This window comes from Girardinichthys multiradiatus, chromosome 6, assembly GCF_021462225.1.
Source record: "Girardinichthys multiradiatus isolate DD_20200921_A chromosome 6, DD_fGirMul_XY1, whole genome shotgun sequence".
NCBI lineage: Eukaryota > Metazoa > Chordata > Actinopteri > Cyprinodontiformes > Goodeidae > Girardinichthys > Girardinichthys multiradiatus.
Genome location: NC_061799.1, coordinates 7,247,136 through 7,263,606, shown reverse-complemented (window position 1 = coordinate 7,263,606; position 16,471 = coordinate 7,247,136). Strand labels below are relative to the sequence as shown.

General features: G+C 39.8%; 2 protein-coding genes across 3 annotated transcripts in view; one reads left to right on the top strand and one right to left on the bottom strand.

Annotated features, from left to right (window-relative positions):
• Positions 1 to 1,268, bottom strand: part of mfsd8l2 (major facilitator superfamily domain containing 8-like 2) — a 33,321-nt gene extending 32,053 nt beyond the window's left edge. Inside the window, exon 1 of the mRNA XM_047369018.1 lies at positions 1,204 to 1,268. The gene's annotated coding sequence lies outside the window, so the exon portion shown is untranslated. The remainder of the gene's footprint in view (positions 1 to 1,203) is intronic.
• A 7,130-nt stretch (positions 1,269 to 8,398) lies between these two features.
• kcnmb3 (potassium calcium-activated channel subfamily M regulatory beta subunit 3) lies at positions 8,399 to 13,584 on the top strand. 2 transcript variants are annotated; one of them, XM_047368981.1, is made up of 4 exons: positions 8,399 to 8,606; positions 11,236 to 11,436; positions 12,609 to 12,780; positions 13,122 to 13,584. In XM_047368981.1, the coding sequence occupies exons 1-4, from the start codon at positions 8,521 to 8,523 to the stop codon at positions 13,461 to 13,463; spliced, it is 801 nt and encodes a 266-aa protein (XP_047224937.1). In that variant the 5' UTR covers positions 8,399 to 8,520; the 3' UTR covers positions 13,464 to 13,584. The 2 variants fall into 2 exon arrangements, with proteins under 2 accessions (XP_047224937.1, XP_047224936.1); XM_047368980.1 differs by having other exon boundaries at positions 11,230 to 11,436.
• Positions 13,585 to 16,471: the final 2,887 nt, after the last annotated feature.

The following is a 16,471-nucleotide window of genomic DNA, read 5'->3' as shown; positions in this document are numbered from 1 at the left end:
AGATGAAACCAAAATCTAACTGTTTGGGCACAATGCAAAACGATATGTTTGGCGTAAAAGCAACACAGCTCATCACCCTGAACACACCATCCCCACTGTCAAACATGGTGGTGGCAGCATCATGGTTTGGGCCTGCTTTTCATCTGCAGGGACAGGGAAGATGGTCAAAATTGATGGGAAGATGGATGGGGCCAAATACAGGACCATTCTGGAAGAAAACCTGTTGGAGTCTGCAAGAGACCTGAGACTGGGACGGAGATTTATCTTCCAACGAGACAATGATCCAAAACATAAAGCCAAATCTACAATGGAATGGTTCACAAATAAACATATCCAGTTGTTGGAATGGCCAAGTCAAAGTCCAGACCTGAATCCAAACGAGAATCTGTGGAAAGAGCTGAAGACTGCTGTTCACGAACGCTCTCCATCCAACCTCACTGAGCTCGAGCTGTTTTGCAAGGAAGAATGGGCAAGAATTTCAGTCTCTCGATGCGCAAAACTGATAGAGACATATCCCAAGCGACTTGCAGCTGTAATTGCAGCAAAGGGTGGCACTACAAAGTATTAATGCAAGGGGGCCGAATAATATTGCACGCAACCACTTTTCAGTTTTTTATTTGTTAAACAAGTTTGACACATCCAATAAATTTCATTCCATGTCACGATTGTGTCCAACTTGTTGTTGATTCTTCACAAAAAATTAGAATTTTATATCTTTATGTTTGAAGCCTGAAATGTGGCAAGAGGCTGACCAGTTCAAGGGGGCCGAGTACTTTTGCAAGGCACTCTATGATCCTGCAGCCATGTCTCAGTGAAACACATAATACTGCATTCCCGATACTCTGGCTGGGTCCTTTGTAGGGCTTGGAGTTCATCCAACTTGTTTTCCAACGATCTCACATTGCCCAGCATGATCGATGGAAGAGATGGTTTGAACTTCCTCCATCTCTCTTCTCGTTCCTGCTCTGCATGCATGGTGCCTCCTTTTCAATTCATCAGGGACTTGGGGTTGTAGTTGAAGTATTATTTTAGCTTTTGAGGTATTAATTAGCTTCTCCCCGTTGTAAAAAAACAACCCCATTTCCATGGTTACGCATCATAACAAATGTTCAAAAGTAAAAATGTATCAGCAAAAATCCTCCCAACTGCACAGCATCCAATACCGGAGAGGGTAACCATCCAAAAAAATCTAATTTTACCCACCACAAGAGGAATTTCAGTTCTTCAAAACAATCAGAATGAAAGTAACACAGCTACTCCAACCTGCTGCCATCTTGAGCTGTGCAATTCTAGAATGATGCATTCTAGAATGATGTTGTGCATTGGGAGGAGGTCTCGTGATGTCAGTGTCATCTGCCTCCCTCTGTGACCAGAACTCTTCCAGGTTGATATCTAACACTGGGTTGGGCATAAATATTTGCAGCTTCAAAATAGGTTGTGTTTTCTTACCCTCTAAAGGTATTTATTTGTGGTTGATCTCCCTGCTTCTAACCTTTATTGGCAGTGTTTGTATTTTGCCTCAAAGCAGCCAGACTATCTGTTAGCCATAAGCAGCAGTTCTTCAGCCTTCAGCAAAGTCTTTCTTTGGACATTGGTTCCTTTCAGCTTCACCTATTTGAAAGAGGAACTGTTTTTTTTAAGGTCTCTTAAACACTGAACTATTAATTATTCAAGTCAAAAAACACCTGCAGTGTCTTGCAAAGCTAGTCATACTCCTTGAACTTTTTCAACTTTTGTCACATTACAACTACAAACTTGGATGTGCTAGTGGGATTATATACCAGCACAAAGAAGTGCATAGTCATGAAGTGAAAGAAAAACAATACATGTTTTCAAAATTTTTGCTTGTATTTATCAACCCTTGCCCCAAAATGCTGCTGCCCCCCTTTCCTCAGTTGCTGGAAGTCACTTAAATGCAATTTATTTTGAAAGTTCCAGAAACGTCCATACCAGAGTTTAATGTTGAAATCCATGTTTGTACATGTAGAGACTAAAACCTTTGATCATTGTTTCCATACTACCTTTATTTTTGAAAGACTTGAGTCTTGCCACAGATGCTCTACTAGATTTAGGTCTGGACATTGACTTGGTCATTCTAACACATGAATATGCTTTAATCTAAATCATTCCATTGTAGCTTTAGTGATATGCTAAGGATTTCTGTCCTGCTGGAAGGTGAACCTTCAACCCAATTTGTCTCAAATCTTTTGTGGCCTCAAAAAGGTTTTCTATAAGGACCGTCCTGAGTTTAGCTTCATCTGTCTTCATATCAACTTTGACTAACTCCCTGTCAATACTGGAGAAAAGCATCTCCACAGCATGATGGTGCCACCACCGTGTTTCCCACACCTGTGAAGATGGAGTGTTTAGGGATAAATGCAGTGTTAGTGTTAGCTGATCATCTTCTTTACTGCCATCATTCAGTCCATCCTCTGTTAATCCATCTGTTAATCCATCTCTCAAGAACACCATCCCTACCGTGAAGCATGGAGGTGGAAACATCAATCTTTGGGGATGCTTTTCTGCAAAGGGGACAGGATGACTGCACCGTATTGAGGGGAAGGATGGATGGGCCATAGCCAGTCTCCAGATCTGAACTCAATCTAAAATCTTGGGAGGGAGTTGAAAGTCTGTATTGCACAGCGACAGCCCCGAAACCTGAAGCATCTGGATAAGATCTGTATGGAGTAGTGGTCCAAAATCCCTGCTGCAGTGTCAGTGAAATATCTGATATCTGTAATTGCAAACAAGTATTTCTGTGCCAAATATTTAGTTTTGATGTATCAAATACTTATGTCATGCAATAAAATGCAAATTAATTACTTAAAAATCACACAATGTGATTTTCTGTATTTTTGTTTTAGAGACAGTCACTCACAGTTGAAGAGTACCTATGATCAAAATTAAAGACTTCTACATGCTTTGCAAGTGGGAAAACCAGCAAAATCAGCAGTGTTGTGATTATTAATCTGAGAATATTATTTAATATTTAATATTAATATTTTAATATTTTATCAAATAATATGTCGGTCTGTTAAGGGTTGTCCTGTGAATACCATCCCAGTAAGGTGATGGTATTAGGACAAAATAGAAAGGTGTGAGACGAGATCTGACATTATTGAACAGCATAAACTCTGCACACACATGGAATCAATTCACACAATTTCTTAAAATACAAGAATTTATTAACAAAAATAAGTCAACTCAAAGTCAAACATATTTCAATTAACAAATTATTTACTTTGCTAAAACAATCCAACTAAACTACCAAGCAGAATTAAAGAATAATGAAGACTAATGGGCTATGTACAATATAAACAAGTTGATCAAAGATGATTGAGAACCATGACTGAAGGAGTGATGCAACATTACCATGCAATGTTTATGTTAGAGAACCAAGGATTATCTTGAAGAATCTGGAAATGAAGTTAAGTTAGTCTTGGAACTAACTTAGGCAATAATCAGCAAACGTTTAGACAACCATTCACAATGCAAGGTCAGATAAAATATAATTTTAATAAAATAATGTTTTAAATAATGATCTGCTGAATGAAACCAACCTTCTGGATGACCATTTCTCAACGTTGTCTAATTAGCTGCTTTTATTTATTGAAATAATATTTGAAGAAACATTATTAAGGGAGTATTTTGGAAACGAGCCAAATCTTTCTGGAGAAATGGGGCTTAATGGTGTTTACTTAGTTATCAAATTTAGTAAAATGATGTTAGGGACACATTATTTACTGGATTGAAGACTAAACCATTCTGGGTAAATATTATTTAGCACCAGAATCAAACACACACCTTTAAAAATACCGTCAATAAAAGAGTTAAAATGCATAAGCGCGGACGGCGCGTTATGAGCAATCTTCTGTGTTTAAAATCAATTTTCAAGTAAGTTTGACTTAACTTAAAAACACACAAACACAGAACACAAACAGGGCACGTGTGCAGCAGATAGCCTGCTAGCACTAAGATAGCCGAGTTTCACACAAACAAAACCAAACTTCATAGAATGAAAATGTTCAGCTCATTTCATCCTAACTGTTAATCTGCCCAAACCTAACCTCTGACCATGGTGTGGAAATGTTGTCCAAGGGGCGAAGTTTGAAGAAACGTCCACAGTTATTATACAGTATTATATTTGTTGTTATTCTAGCTCCTTTGTCTTCCTTGTAGTTTCTAGTTTAGTTTCTGTTAGGTATTATTTAGTCAACTCAGAGGCAAGAACGATACATTCAATTTACTTGCAAGGGTAGCTCTGCAGTACAGACTACAAAGTGTTGGCACCCCTGTCTCTTTATTTATACATACTGGTTCACACACAGTTCAACAAACATTCAGGGTGTGTGTGTGTGTGTGTGTGTGTGTGTGTGTGTGTGTGTGTGGGGTCAGAAAGGTTAGGGTTGATGTGTCTTGATTTAAAACAGAGAGGGAGTGAGGACTTGGTAATCATAACTCATTCGTCCCCCACATATTCCTTTCTGTGGCATGTAGGAGGGAAAAGCACTTAGAGCAGACATGAGTGATAAACAATACAAAAGTGTTCAAACCCTAACAGTTTCCCATTTAGTATATCTGTGTTTATATATGTTTTGGTATTTGTTCACCTGTGCTCTTTGTTTACTAGTTTATTTTCTCTGTTCCTCCTCATCCTGGTTCACTTTCTGTTGTTTAGGTTTTGTTTATTTACAGTCAGGGTTTCTTTATAGGTTCTTTGTTAATTATTAGGTTTTGGTGTTTCTTCTATTCCCTCTAGTTTATCAGTTTACTTTAGTTAATGATTATTCTAGGTTCTTATGTCTCTTTTGGTTTATTATCTGCGTCTATACTTTTGCTTAGTTCTGTTTCCCTGAGTTTTGTTATTTATAGTTTTGTTTTTGTAGTCAGGTTCCTTTGGTTATGTTATTGCCTAGCTTCCCTCATGTTCTCTTTGTATTCTAGTTTGGTCACCTTAGCAACCATCCAGATACCCTCAGTTCTCTATAGCCTGGTCCACACCTGATTTCCATTCTCATCTGATTACCTGCCACAGTATCTCATTGGTCTATACTACACTTCCCTCTGTTCATAAGCTCTCTGTTTTTGTTTGTTCTTCGCTGGTTCCTTGGTTCGTTCACCTATCCTCGTCTAAAGCTTTGACAACTATGTTCCTGCAGACTCAACTCTGTACGTTTTTGGAGTTTCGACTTGTGTTTTTGTACCTGCAGTGATTTTTGCTATGTTCTTGCTATGTTTTGAAAACCTTTTGAACTTATATTTGAATAAAAGAAGAAGATTCCTTTAAACATGCAGCTGCCGAGCTCTTGTCTGTGCTTTGGTCACTCTAAACCTCAGAATCCGACACGTAGAGCCTGGCTTCATGGAAGAGTGGCAGATAAAAGCCATTGATTAGTATTAAAATAAAAAACATGTTTTGAGTTTGCCAAAAGCCTCATAGGAAACTTCCCAAATGTATGGAGGAAGGTAATCTGGTCAAACTAAACTAAAATTTTACTTTTCAGCCACCAAGGATAATAGAATGTCTGGTGCAAACACAATACATCCCATCACCCCAAGAACACCATCCCACCACTGAAACATGGTGGTGGCATCATCATACTGTGGGGATGTTTTTCAGCAGCAGGTACTGGGAAACTGGTCCTAGTCCAGGGAAAGATGGATGGTGCTAAATACAGAGATATTCTTGAGCAAAACTTCTGTCAGTCTGCCTGTGATTTGAGACTGGGACAGAGGTTCACCTTCCAGCAGGACAATGACCCAAAGCATACTGCTAAAGCAACACTCAAGTGGTTTAAGGGGAAACATTTAATGTGTCAGAATGGCCTAGTCAAAGTCCAGACCTAAATCCAACTGGGAATCTGTGGTTAGACTTGACGATCGCTGTTCCCAAGTGAAAATCAACCAAAGGAATGGGTGAAAATCCCAGTGGCAAGATGTGGCGAGCTCATAGAGACTTAAACAAAGCCACCTGAAGCTAAGGTGACCAGATGTCCCGATATTTGCAGGACTGTGCCGCATTTTTCACTCCTGGCCTGGTGTACCTTAAACAGAAACAACAATTTCCCGCATTTCACTATAAATTTGGACATGTTAAAAAATATTTCGACTGGAGCTTTTCTGTAATGTAAAGGAACCAGAGCTGCGGTCATCATCACCGAGGCGCATCAGCTGCCGATCAAAAACTACAGCAGCATCACATCATGACCAACCTGCATGCCACAATGCTAGTAAAATAAAACAGAGCAAGAAAAGGATTTTCTTGTATAGCTAACATCAGTAGGCTAAACAGAATATAATGGAAAGTATGTCACACAAAAGAAAATGCAGCAACAACATGAACTGAACAGCTTTTAACTGGGTGAGGCCATTGATCTCTGAGGGATTTTTATAAAGTTTGCCAAAGTCATAATTCAATTTCACATGGAGGGAAGCACAATGTGAAGACACTGTAAAACTGAGTCGCACAAGAAATGCGCAGCTGAAAAGGCCGCCTGCTCATCTATGGAGTCATTTTTACTCAAACCCAGAGATGCCAGACAGACAAGGTAGCTGAGATTACCAGTTTTAAACTTTAAAAGCTTGTAGGGTTTGTTTTCTAACTTTGCTAAACGTTGTTTTGTACTAACAGACAAAGCAGAGATTGATGTAAGATGTAATGTGAGATCTTTGTTAAATAAAAATTTATGATGTCATCATAGTGTTGGTAATGTTGTCACAATGTCCCTCATAAGCATCGTGGTTGTCCCACATTCCTTTTTTTAAATCATCGTACTTGCAGCTTTAAATGCTGCAAAAGCTGGCTTTACAAAGTACTGACTTTAGGAATGGTTAACAAAAACGCAGAAATTTTCTGTTATTTTGTCCTATTAGTTGTTTGCTTCACAATAAAAAAAAATACATCTTCAAAGTTGTAGGATTGTTTTGTAAATGAAACAAACAATTCATTTTAATACCAGTTTGTGAAGCAACAAAACATAAAAAATGCCAAAATGAGTGAATGCAAGACACTATACACACTCTACACGAACAGAGAAACGTGTTCTCACTCAGAGGCCTAGAAGAACAAAATAACACTATTCCATCAAGTGACCAGGGCGTATGTTTTTTTCTTCTGCAGTATCCTGATAAATGTGGTCAGAAATTTGAAGTAGGTGTGGTTACTGCACAGACAAATGCAGCAGTGGGAGGGACCTATGAGAACTTCTTCATAGGTTCTTCATTGGAGTTTCTGTGAGGGATGAAATGTGCAGACTAGAAAATGCCCCTTGCAACCTTGAGTAAAAAAACAAAGTTCTTTCTTGCAGAGTAAGTAGAGACCATTTTCTAGATTTGTATCTGTCAAAACCTTTAAAACCCATTCATCATTTTCATTCTACTTCACAAGTATGTGCGGTTTTGTGTTGGTTTACCTCACAAAGTCCAAATAAAACACCCTGAGGTCATGAAAAGTGACAAAACATAAAATAGTTAAAAGGATGTGAATACCTATACTTTTGCAAGGTACAGTATGTGCCCCGTTTTTTTTAGATCTGTTTTTGGTGATCGACATTAGAAAAAAAATAATAATAATATATATATATATATATATGCCCAAACAGTTATACAAATCCATTACAGAACAACTAAAAACAGAAACCAATATTCCAGGAAAATTTCCATTGACCTTCAAAAGCTTGGTGGACTATTGATCAAATCTACTACAAAATTTATAGGAAACAAAATACACAGTAATGAGCTATGCCTCAGGCTATCTACATAATACAGTTTAAAAGGAAAAAGCTTAACTGTATTCAATAGTGAGTGAAGCAGATCTGGCATGGCTGCCTGTTTTGACGAGTGCTAGCTCTGTTTTTAGGCTGCTATGCTGCTTTTAGCCTTGGGCTTGTTCTATTAAAGTGACCTGTCAACAGGTTAATACCTCCATCTGTTTTTCAGCAATTCATCAATAATAAAAGGGAGTCTGATTGTCAGAATAACATATATAAACATGCTCAGCTTCCTGCACTGAGACCAGTGCATCCAGCAGATCACAGGAATAAAGATGAGGACCCATGTGCTCAGGTGGGTTTCTTCTATTTAAAGAAAAATGTGTGTTATTGTTGTTTTGGCCATTTCTTGGACTTTTTGCTCTATAAAAGCTTTGAATCTGCCTAAAATGTGTATCAGTAGTGGCCTCATATAAAGGAAACTGCCTTTTCATGATCCACTGCTCCAGCTGAGTGTCACAGGCTAAGTGAGGGCCCATTAACATGCTACCTGCCTTACCTGTGGCAGTTTCTATAGAGACACACATGAGGGTGGAAGATATTGCACTCACCTTTGAGCTTTGGTAAACAACAGGGAGCTCCCTGGTGACTAAACTGCAACCTGGTGCATTAATCCCCTCGCTGTGCTCCAGCCTGCCAGAGACATGAGATGATCTTTTGGGCGAAGGACATTTGACTTTCAGATAGAGAAAATTCTTGTTAGGAGGATATACATACTGGAGGCTGGGAGGCGGCTGAAATAGGACTGGGTATGTTCTTGAACACGACTTTTCCCCGGAGGTCGTTTAGCATCCCCATTAATATCAACCTGTATGGTGCTTGCAGGCGGCAGACACGGTAAGAGCAAATGATTGACTGGACAGTCAGCGAGGCTTTAGAAAGCACTGCTGGGAGTTCATTAAGGCAGAAAAACACTTGTAAATGTAAGCAGCCCTTCATGAAATAAACACTGTTGGTGTACATTGGGACAATGTGAAAACAGTAGCATGGATGGTCCAAGACTGCATTAAGTAAATCTGTTTAATCGTGTGGTCAGGAGGAAATTTGCTGGCACCTCTGATAAAAATGCACAGAAGGCCCTAAAATCAATCCATCTTTTTTCCAGCTGCATAATCACACACTGAAAATGTTAGAAAAAGCTAACTTTTTATCTGAGTACATTTAAAAACCAGAGTTGAGAAATAATTATTTTTAACAAAATCGACAGTGGCAAAATTACTGGTCCCTCTAACACCCCCCTTCAAAATAAATGCAACTGAGTTATCATGTCTTCCTTTTTGCTAAGGTAAAAACGTAATGTGAAATGGAAAAACCTCTTGTACTAACTTGGCTGAACGAAGACTATTATTCATTTTGCCACAACACAGTGAAGAGGATGGTAAGAGAGCTCACTGTTAGGGGTCTGGACCAAAGAGCGGGATCTTCAGATCACCTTGTCTCCATAACAACTGTTGGATGCTCTCTGCATGGCAGCAAAGGACAGGTTTTGTCCTGGCATCACAAACATATCCATGTCAAGTTTGCTAAACTCTATGAAGACTTTAGGCTCTGTGTGCTTTAATCAGATGAGAATGAGCTTTTTACAAAAACATCACCGGTAGGCGAGACTTGGACTGCTAAAACAACAGGAAATTAAACAAATGGTGGCCTCTGTAAATGGCTAATTAATGGGCCTTTAAATAGGATAATGATCCACATCAACAAGATTGCCAAATAGAAATATCCTGTCACAGAGTGAGGCAGAAAAACTAGCCTATGCATTTGTTACTTCAAGGATGGACTATTGTCATTTTGTGATCACGTAAATTTATTAAAAAGCCATCAATTTATCCTCAATGCTTCATCAAGAGCTCTGATGAGAAGGGATTGTATTTCTCCTATTTTAGCTTGTCTTTACTGTGTTCTTGTTAAATTCAGAATACAAATTCTCCATTTCACTTACAAAGCTCTTAAGAATCAAGCTCCATTATAAATCAGAAATCTGATTGTTCCATATGTTCCTAACAAAGCACGTTGCTTTCTTACTGCAGGTGTACTGGTTGTTTCTAGAGTTTCTAAAAGTAAAATGGGAGGCAGATCCTTCAGTTATCAGGCTTCCCTCCTGTGGAACCAGAAACCCTGTCTACTTTTAAAACTAGGCTTAAAACTTTCCTTTTAGTTAGAGTGACTTAGTTTATCCCGAGCTATCTCTGTAGTTTCGCTGCTACAGGCTTAGACTGATGAAGCAAATACTTGTACTGACCACTTTTCCTTACTTTCTCCTACTACTTTCCAATTGTGTATTATCTCCAGTTACAGCATTAGCTTTGTTTTTTTCTCTCCATAAAGGTGACCAGATGTTGTTTAGGTGTCTCACCTTCCTACAGGGGGCCACCAGCTGCCAATAACTCCATGTTCTCCTGTTATGAAGGATACACTTTATCCTGTATTTTGTGTTGACCCCAGTCAGTCACATGGATAAAGCAACAGAAGGAGCTATTCCTGCTACTATATGTTCTGTTTCATCCCATTTTTTTTATTTTTACTACTGGCTCAGAGCTTATCTCCTTACCTGAGCTTCTCTCCTAGATGAAGACACTAAATGAGATACTGCTTCCATAAATTCTTTACTTTTTGTTTAACATAGAAAGTACACCTGGACCTGTGTTTTTGTGGTGCTTTTTGTGTGTATGCTCTGTCTTCTCAAACCCCCAGGTGGTCGCAGCAGGCCACTCACACTGAGCCTGGTTCTGCGGGAGGCCTTTTTCTACATGCATCAAATTGAAATGTATGTAACTGACATTAAATTGGTTCCATGTGATTGGATTAAATTGACCACATATTGTTTTTTAAACCGGCAATGTTGTCTGTTTGTCTAAAATGCCCTGGGATGACTTTTTTTTTGTGAATCGGCTCTGAATGGAATTGAATGGCTAAATCAGCACAGAGATGATTCTCCAGACACAAAGTCAACCTTTTTCTGTGACCACTTGTCTTCTGAAGTCCACAGATCTAAATCATATAGAAAACCGTTGGGGTAAGCTGAAGAGAAGCAAGCATAAGCCAGGACTCAGCACTCTGGACCAGCTAGAGAGAAAGGAATGGTCAACGATCTTTGTGCTCCAGCCTTGTGAAAGGGGATTGGACTAAGTATTTAGTGGTACCAATAATTTGATCACATTTTAAAGGTTGGCCATTTCTGTTTTTTGAACAAGATTATGCACAAAAGCAGATGAATATATATTAAACCTTTTTCTACATCTTTACCAGCAAATATGTCGACATTTTTGTGTTTTAATTTAAAAGTCCTTATCTGACAGAGACATTTCTTTTTTAACCCTGAAGTGGAGTTTGCAATTTTACAGAATGTAAAGTGACTTTTTTTTGGTGCATAAATCGTTGCACATCATAAAATCTGAGGATGGGTGGTATTAAGCTATGTTGTTTAAACCTGTATTTTATGTCCACATATGTGTGAGAGACACAGGGAGAGCCACCAGACATCTGTGATGCAGGAGGAGAGGAGCCAAAGAGGCAATGGAATTTGTGCAGAGGGAGCCCGGAGTCTGATGCCTACGTCTAGTGTTGGGGAAGACCGAGCCATCTTGTTGGGCTTCACCATGATGGCTTTCTCTGTGCTCATGTTGTTTGTGGTCGGCATTACCACAGTCAAACCTTACATTGGCAGGTACCCTGGTTTACACATCCAAGCTGTCAGTGAGGCTGAAAAATTACATCTGTTTTAGCATGCACAGCTGGCTGGTGGTGTGGGCTACTCTTGCTTGTTTTGGCTCTGCTCTTCTGCTGGAGCAAAAATAAAGTTTAACGACACTGTGCTTTACCCACTTTCCTTCTATTGTCTTATATCTTGCATGCTTTATCCACTTTATGATAAAATCAGCTGCTGATCTAACTTTAAACTAAACCAGAACAAAACTAGGAGAAGCTACAAATGATAAAAACGGTAAATACATTTTCTTGCACCATCCTCAAGCCTTATCAAACACCTAGAATCACTTTAACCCAAGATAACAGTGAAACAAAGGAGGTTTAAGCCCAGCAACTCTATGAGATTTTACATCAACATAACACCCACTGTCTCTCTGTAGAAAGTATCCAAGACCTGGGATACTATCCATCCACCTGTTTTCTATACCTGCTTTGCTGGACCACATGGAAAAAACCCATGCAGGCAGATGCAGAACATGCATTTAGAAACCCCTCCTGGCAGGAAATTTAACCCTGGACATTGTTACTGTGAGATTGAAGTGCTAACATCTGCACCTTCCATGTCAGGTACCAGCATTAAATAATCCTTAAAACAGACTAAAATTATAAAGGAAAAATCGTGTAAAATCATACTAACCTAAAAATTTGGTAATTAAAGTTAAAATTAACCCAAAATTTGATGTAACTCCTTAAAGTCTGTAAAATTGAAACGCTGGGGAGATCTATTAGCCCATACATATCGGAAAATCTTTGGTCAAGGTACTTCTTATCTGATGGCAGGTTGTCCCATAAGGCAATAAGCAAGTTTAATTCAAATAGTAATTCAGCGGGAAGTTATACAGAGATACCAACAAGAGGTAGATTAGTCTTAGAGACCAGAAACAACTAATAGACAATATGTGCCTGCTATTACTTCATTCATGTCCATTTAAGTTGCCATTAAACTCTCTTCTTGCTTCACTACATCTTTTCAAGGGTTTTGTGTTCCTATACAAGGTTTACTTGGGCCCAGTCAGCTACTTCCTTTTATCTTAATAATACAAATTAGACTTATTGTTGTATTACCGAGAGTCTAAATCCCAGAGTCATTGGTTATCCATCTCTGAAACTTTCCCGATGATTGTCCTCCAGTTGCTGGGAGGAGGCTAGCTGTGTCCTGCCTCAGACTGATATCCTGGAGGAGTGGGTGGACTGCAGAGGGGTTAGCATGGTGCCCTGCCTTATAGTGACAGTCAGCGTCACCAGCTCCAATCAGTCGGCGTTTCTCCACTTTGATGAGGATTCTGTCTTTCTTCCAAAAGAGGTACAAATTTGGAATCATCTAAAATTTCAGGAGTTTACCTTTATTATCCTGTTGTGATAATAGGTGTTAAATGGCATTAAAACTTACAGACATCATAATAGCCAAAGATGGTCATGCTGGCTCTGATGGTGTAAATGTGAAATTAAAGACTTAAAATGAAAGTATTGTCAAAACAACCATTTTAGCACATCTTAAATGTTTGAGTGGCCTCAAGAGACTCACATCAGCCTTTAACCAGCTCACAGTACAGGGAAGTAGTAAAATAAATCTGATTAGGGTGCCCTAGTATTTGGGCGATCCCAAAAAAACACATGACTTGGATTGTTTTTCTTTCTTTCCAGTGTTTTTACCTTCCCAAATGTCAAATGGACAGAAAGGTGCTTCAAGATGAAGTGCAAAAGGTAAAGAAGTGGGTGGACAGTCAGCTGAAGAACAGCTCCTTGTGCTTCAGTGACAAAAAGGGCCACTCCAACCATGTCATCTTGAACAGGAAGTACACCCTGAGGAGGGTGCTGTCTGGACTGCTGTGGCCCTGTCTGATGCTGGGTGGTGGATGTCTACTGGTGGGACTTGTGAAGCTGACACAGTGCCTAGCCCGCCTGTCCACTGACGTGATCGTTTATTCAGCAGGAGGAAGGCGGACTTCGAGATATACTCAGGGAAAAAACTATAGACTCCTCTAGAGGTCAAGCAGGCAATCTCCTACATGACTTAATCAATTCTGCAATATGGGACAAACAACAATTGGATTTGGGGAAGTGAGACATTTTAGGGTCTCCGTGATAAGAAAAAAGCTCAAGAAAGCCATTGTGGGGGATGGTTGCAGGACCCGTCATGTTAATGTCAACTTCAAAACATTCACAATGTATATCCCTGGATATCCACATCTTTCCAAATCCTGGTAAACCTGAGGAGCAGGTTATTTCACAACGCAGAGAGCAAATGTTTACAACATGCTGAAATATCAGGCCTAACCTGGTACGGTCAAAGTCGCAAGGTGGTTAACTGATCTCAGTCTGAGCCAATGGTGGTAAACTGATGGGGAAAAATAACTGATCTCTCATGTTCAAGCAAGCTTGTAATGTTTGGTCTTTTTATGATCGCTAGAAAGTTCTGGGGTTAATTGGATGACCTTTATTTAAAATTGGTGTAATTTCTTAAGTGGTTAGAGGAGCTTCAGAGCTACTGTTATTCCCTCTTAAGTCCAGGTTATCTGGTAATAAACGGAGATACCATTTCAACATTCTATTTTAATTATATTGATTTCATTCATTCTGAGCTTGTTGGGAATGAAAACAATTACAGGACGATGATGGTGGCAAGCGGAGGTGAGCTACCTCTGACATTATTGACTTTCTTGGCCCTATTAAAGAATCTTTTTTTTTTACTTACTTCAGCAATCTACTTTACATATTATTGTACAAATATACTGTAAAACATGTAACATGCTTCGGCCAAAGTACAATCATGATAGAGGGTTATGCAGTGCAACAAAGCTAGACTTTTGCTCATATTGTGGCATGAGTTATAACAACGTTCTTTGTAGTTTATTACATAGAATGATCAGATAATATAACAAAAATCACTGTTTATCTGCCCTTGCATAAAATGATCAGCTAGCAACATTTCAGAACAGACATCGCATGAGCACAGGTGCAGTTGTGACCAAGTCCAGATGAACCCACTAATCTGATAAGCAGAATGAAGAGGGGCAGATGTGCTTGAAATCATCTTGCTAGAAACTGTTATTTCCAAATAAAAGAGAGCAGCCAACATCAGTTTGCAGCAAAATGGCCTCGTATATAAGGAAACTGTTTTCTGGATCAACGATAACTCCAAGGTTGGAGGTTCAGTTGCAGTAAAGAACACTTCAGGACACCTGAGAGTATCCAGCAAGCCACAACTGATAAAGAAGTGGCTCACAAATCAGAACACTGAAAGCTTTAAACCCAACTGAGGGCCCGTGGTCGGTTCTCAAAAAGTAGGTGGAGAAACAGAAACCAAGAAACTGTGATCAACTCCAAGGAACAAGGAGAGAACAGGAGACCATCTTTCAGGATTCCACTCTAACAGTGATATCCAGTATGTCGGAGAGCGTTACAGAACTTTTGTGTCGCTGCAAACATAAAGGTCGATTGCAAAGATTCTTTCAAATCTTTGTCAGCTTGGCTCTCAACTACATGATTTTTCCATTCGGTCAAGATGTTTTGCAGGAAAAGTCCTCTGGCAAAAACTTCTGGAGAATGTTTTAATATTTAAAAGTTGATCTGCAGAGGTAAGCGGAGCACTTTACAATACAGGTCCTTCTCAAAATATTAGCATATTGTGATAAAGTTCATTATTTTCCATAATGTCATGATGAAAATTTAACATTCATATATTTTAGATTCATTGCACACTAACTGAAATATTTCAGGTCTTTTATTGTCTTCATACGGATGATTTTGGCATACAGCTCATGAAAACCCAAAATTCCTATCTCACAAAATTAGCATATCATTAAAAGGGTCTCTAAACGAGCTATGAACCTAATCATCTGAATCAACGAGTTAACTCTAAACACCTGCAAAAGATTCCTGAGGCCTTTAAAACTCCCAGCCTGGTTCATCACTCAAAACCCCAATCATGGGTAAGACTGCCGACCTGACTGCTGTCCAGAAGGCCACTATTGACACCCTCAAGCAAGAGGGTAAGACACAGAAATAAATTTCTGAAAGAATAGGCTGTTCCCAGAGTGCTGTATCAAGGCACCTCAGTGGGAAGTCTGTGGGAAGGAAAAAGTGTGGCAGAAAACGCTGCACAACGAGAAGAGGTGACCGGACCCTGAGGAAGATTGTGGAGAAGGGCCGATTCCAGACCTTGGAGGACCTGCGGAAGCAGTGGACTGAGTCTGGAGTAGAAACATCCAGAGCCACCGTGCACAGGCGTGTGCAGGAAATGGGCTACAGGTGCCGCATTCCCCAGGTCAAGCCACTTTTGAACCAGAAACAGCAGCAGAAGCGCCTGACCTGGGCTACAGAGAAGCTGTACTGGACTGTTGCTCAGCGGTCCAAAGTACTTTTTTCGGATGAAAGCAAATTCTGCATGTCATTCGGAAATCAAGGTGCCAGAGTCTGGAGGAAGACTGGGGAGAAGGAAATGCCAAAATGCCAGAAGTCCAGTGTCAAGTACCCACAGTCAGTGATGGTCTGGGGTGCCGTGTCAGCTGCTGGTGTTGGTCCACTGTGTTTTATCAAGGGCAGGGTCAATGCAGCTAGCTATCAGGAGATTTTGGAGCACTTCATGCTTCCATCTGCTGAAAAGCTTTATGGAGATGAAGATTTCATTTTTCAGCACGACCTGGCACCTGCTCACAGTGCCAAAACCACTGGTAAATGGTTTACTGACCATGGTATCACTGTGCTCAATTGGCCTGCCAACTCTCCTGACCTGAACCCCATAGAGAATCTGTGGGATATTGTGAAGAGAACGTTGAGAGACTCAAGACCCAACACTCTGGATGAGCTAAAGGCCGCTATCAAAGCATCCTGGGCCTCCATAAGACCTCAGCAGTACCACAGGCTGATTGCCTCCATGCCACGCCGCATTGAAGCAGTCATTTCTGTAAAAGGATTCCCGACCAAGTATTGAGTGCATAACGGTACATGATTATTTGAAGGTTGACGTTGTTTGTATTAAAAACACTTTTCTT

Bases quoted from the DNA above. Each gene is read 5' to 3' on its own strand.
- kcnmb3 (XM_047368980.1), top strand. From the start codon at position 8,521: ATGTTCTTGAACACGACTTTTCCCCGGAGGTCGTTTAGCATCCCCATT. The intron at 8,607-11,229 runs GTAAGAGCAAAT...TATGTGTGAGAG, and splicing joins GCTTGCAGGCGGCAGACACG to ACACAGGGAGAGCCACCAGA. The intron at 11,437-12,608 runs GTACCCTGGTTT...ATTGTCCTCCAG, and splicing joins GTCAAACCTTACATTGGCAG to TTGCTGGGAGGAGGCTAGCT.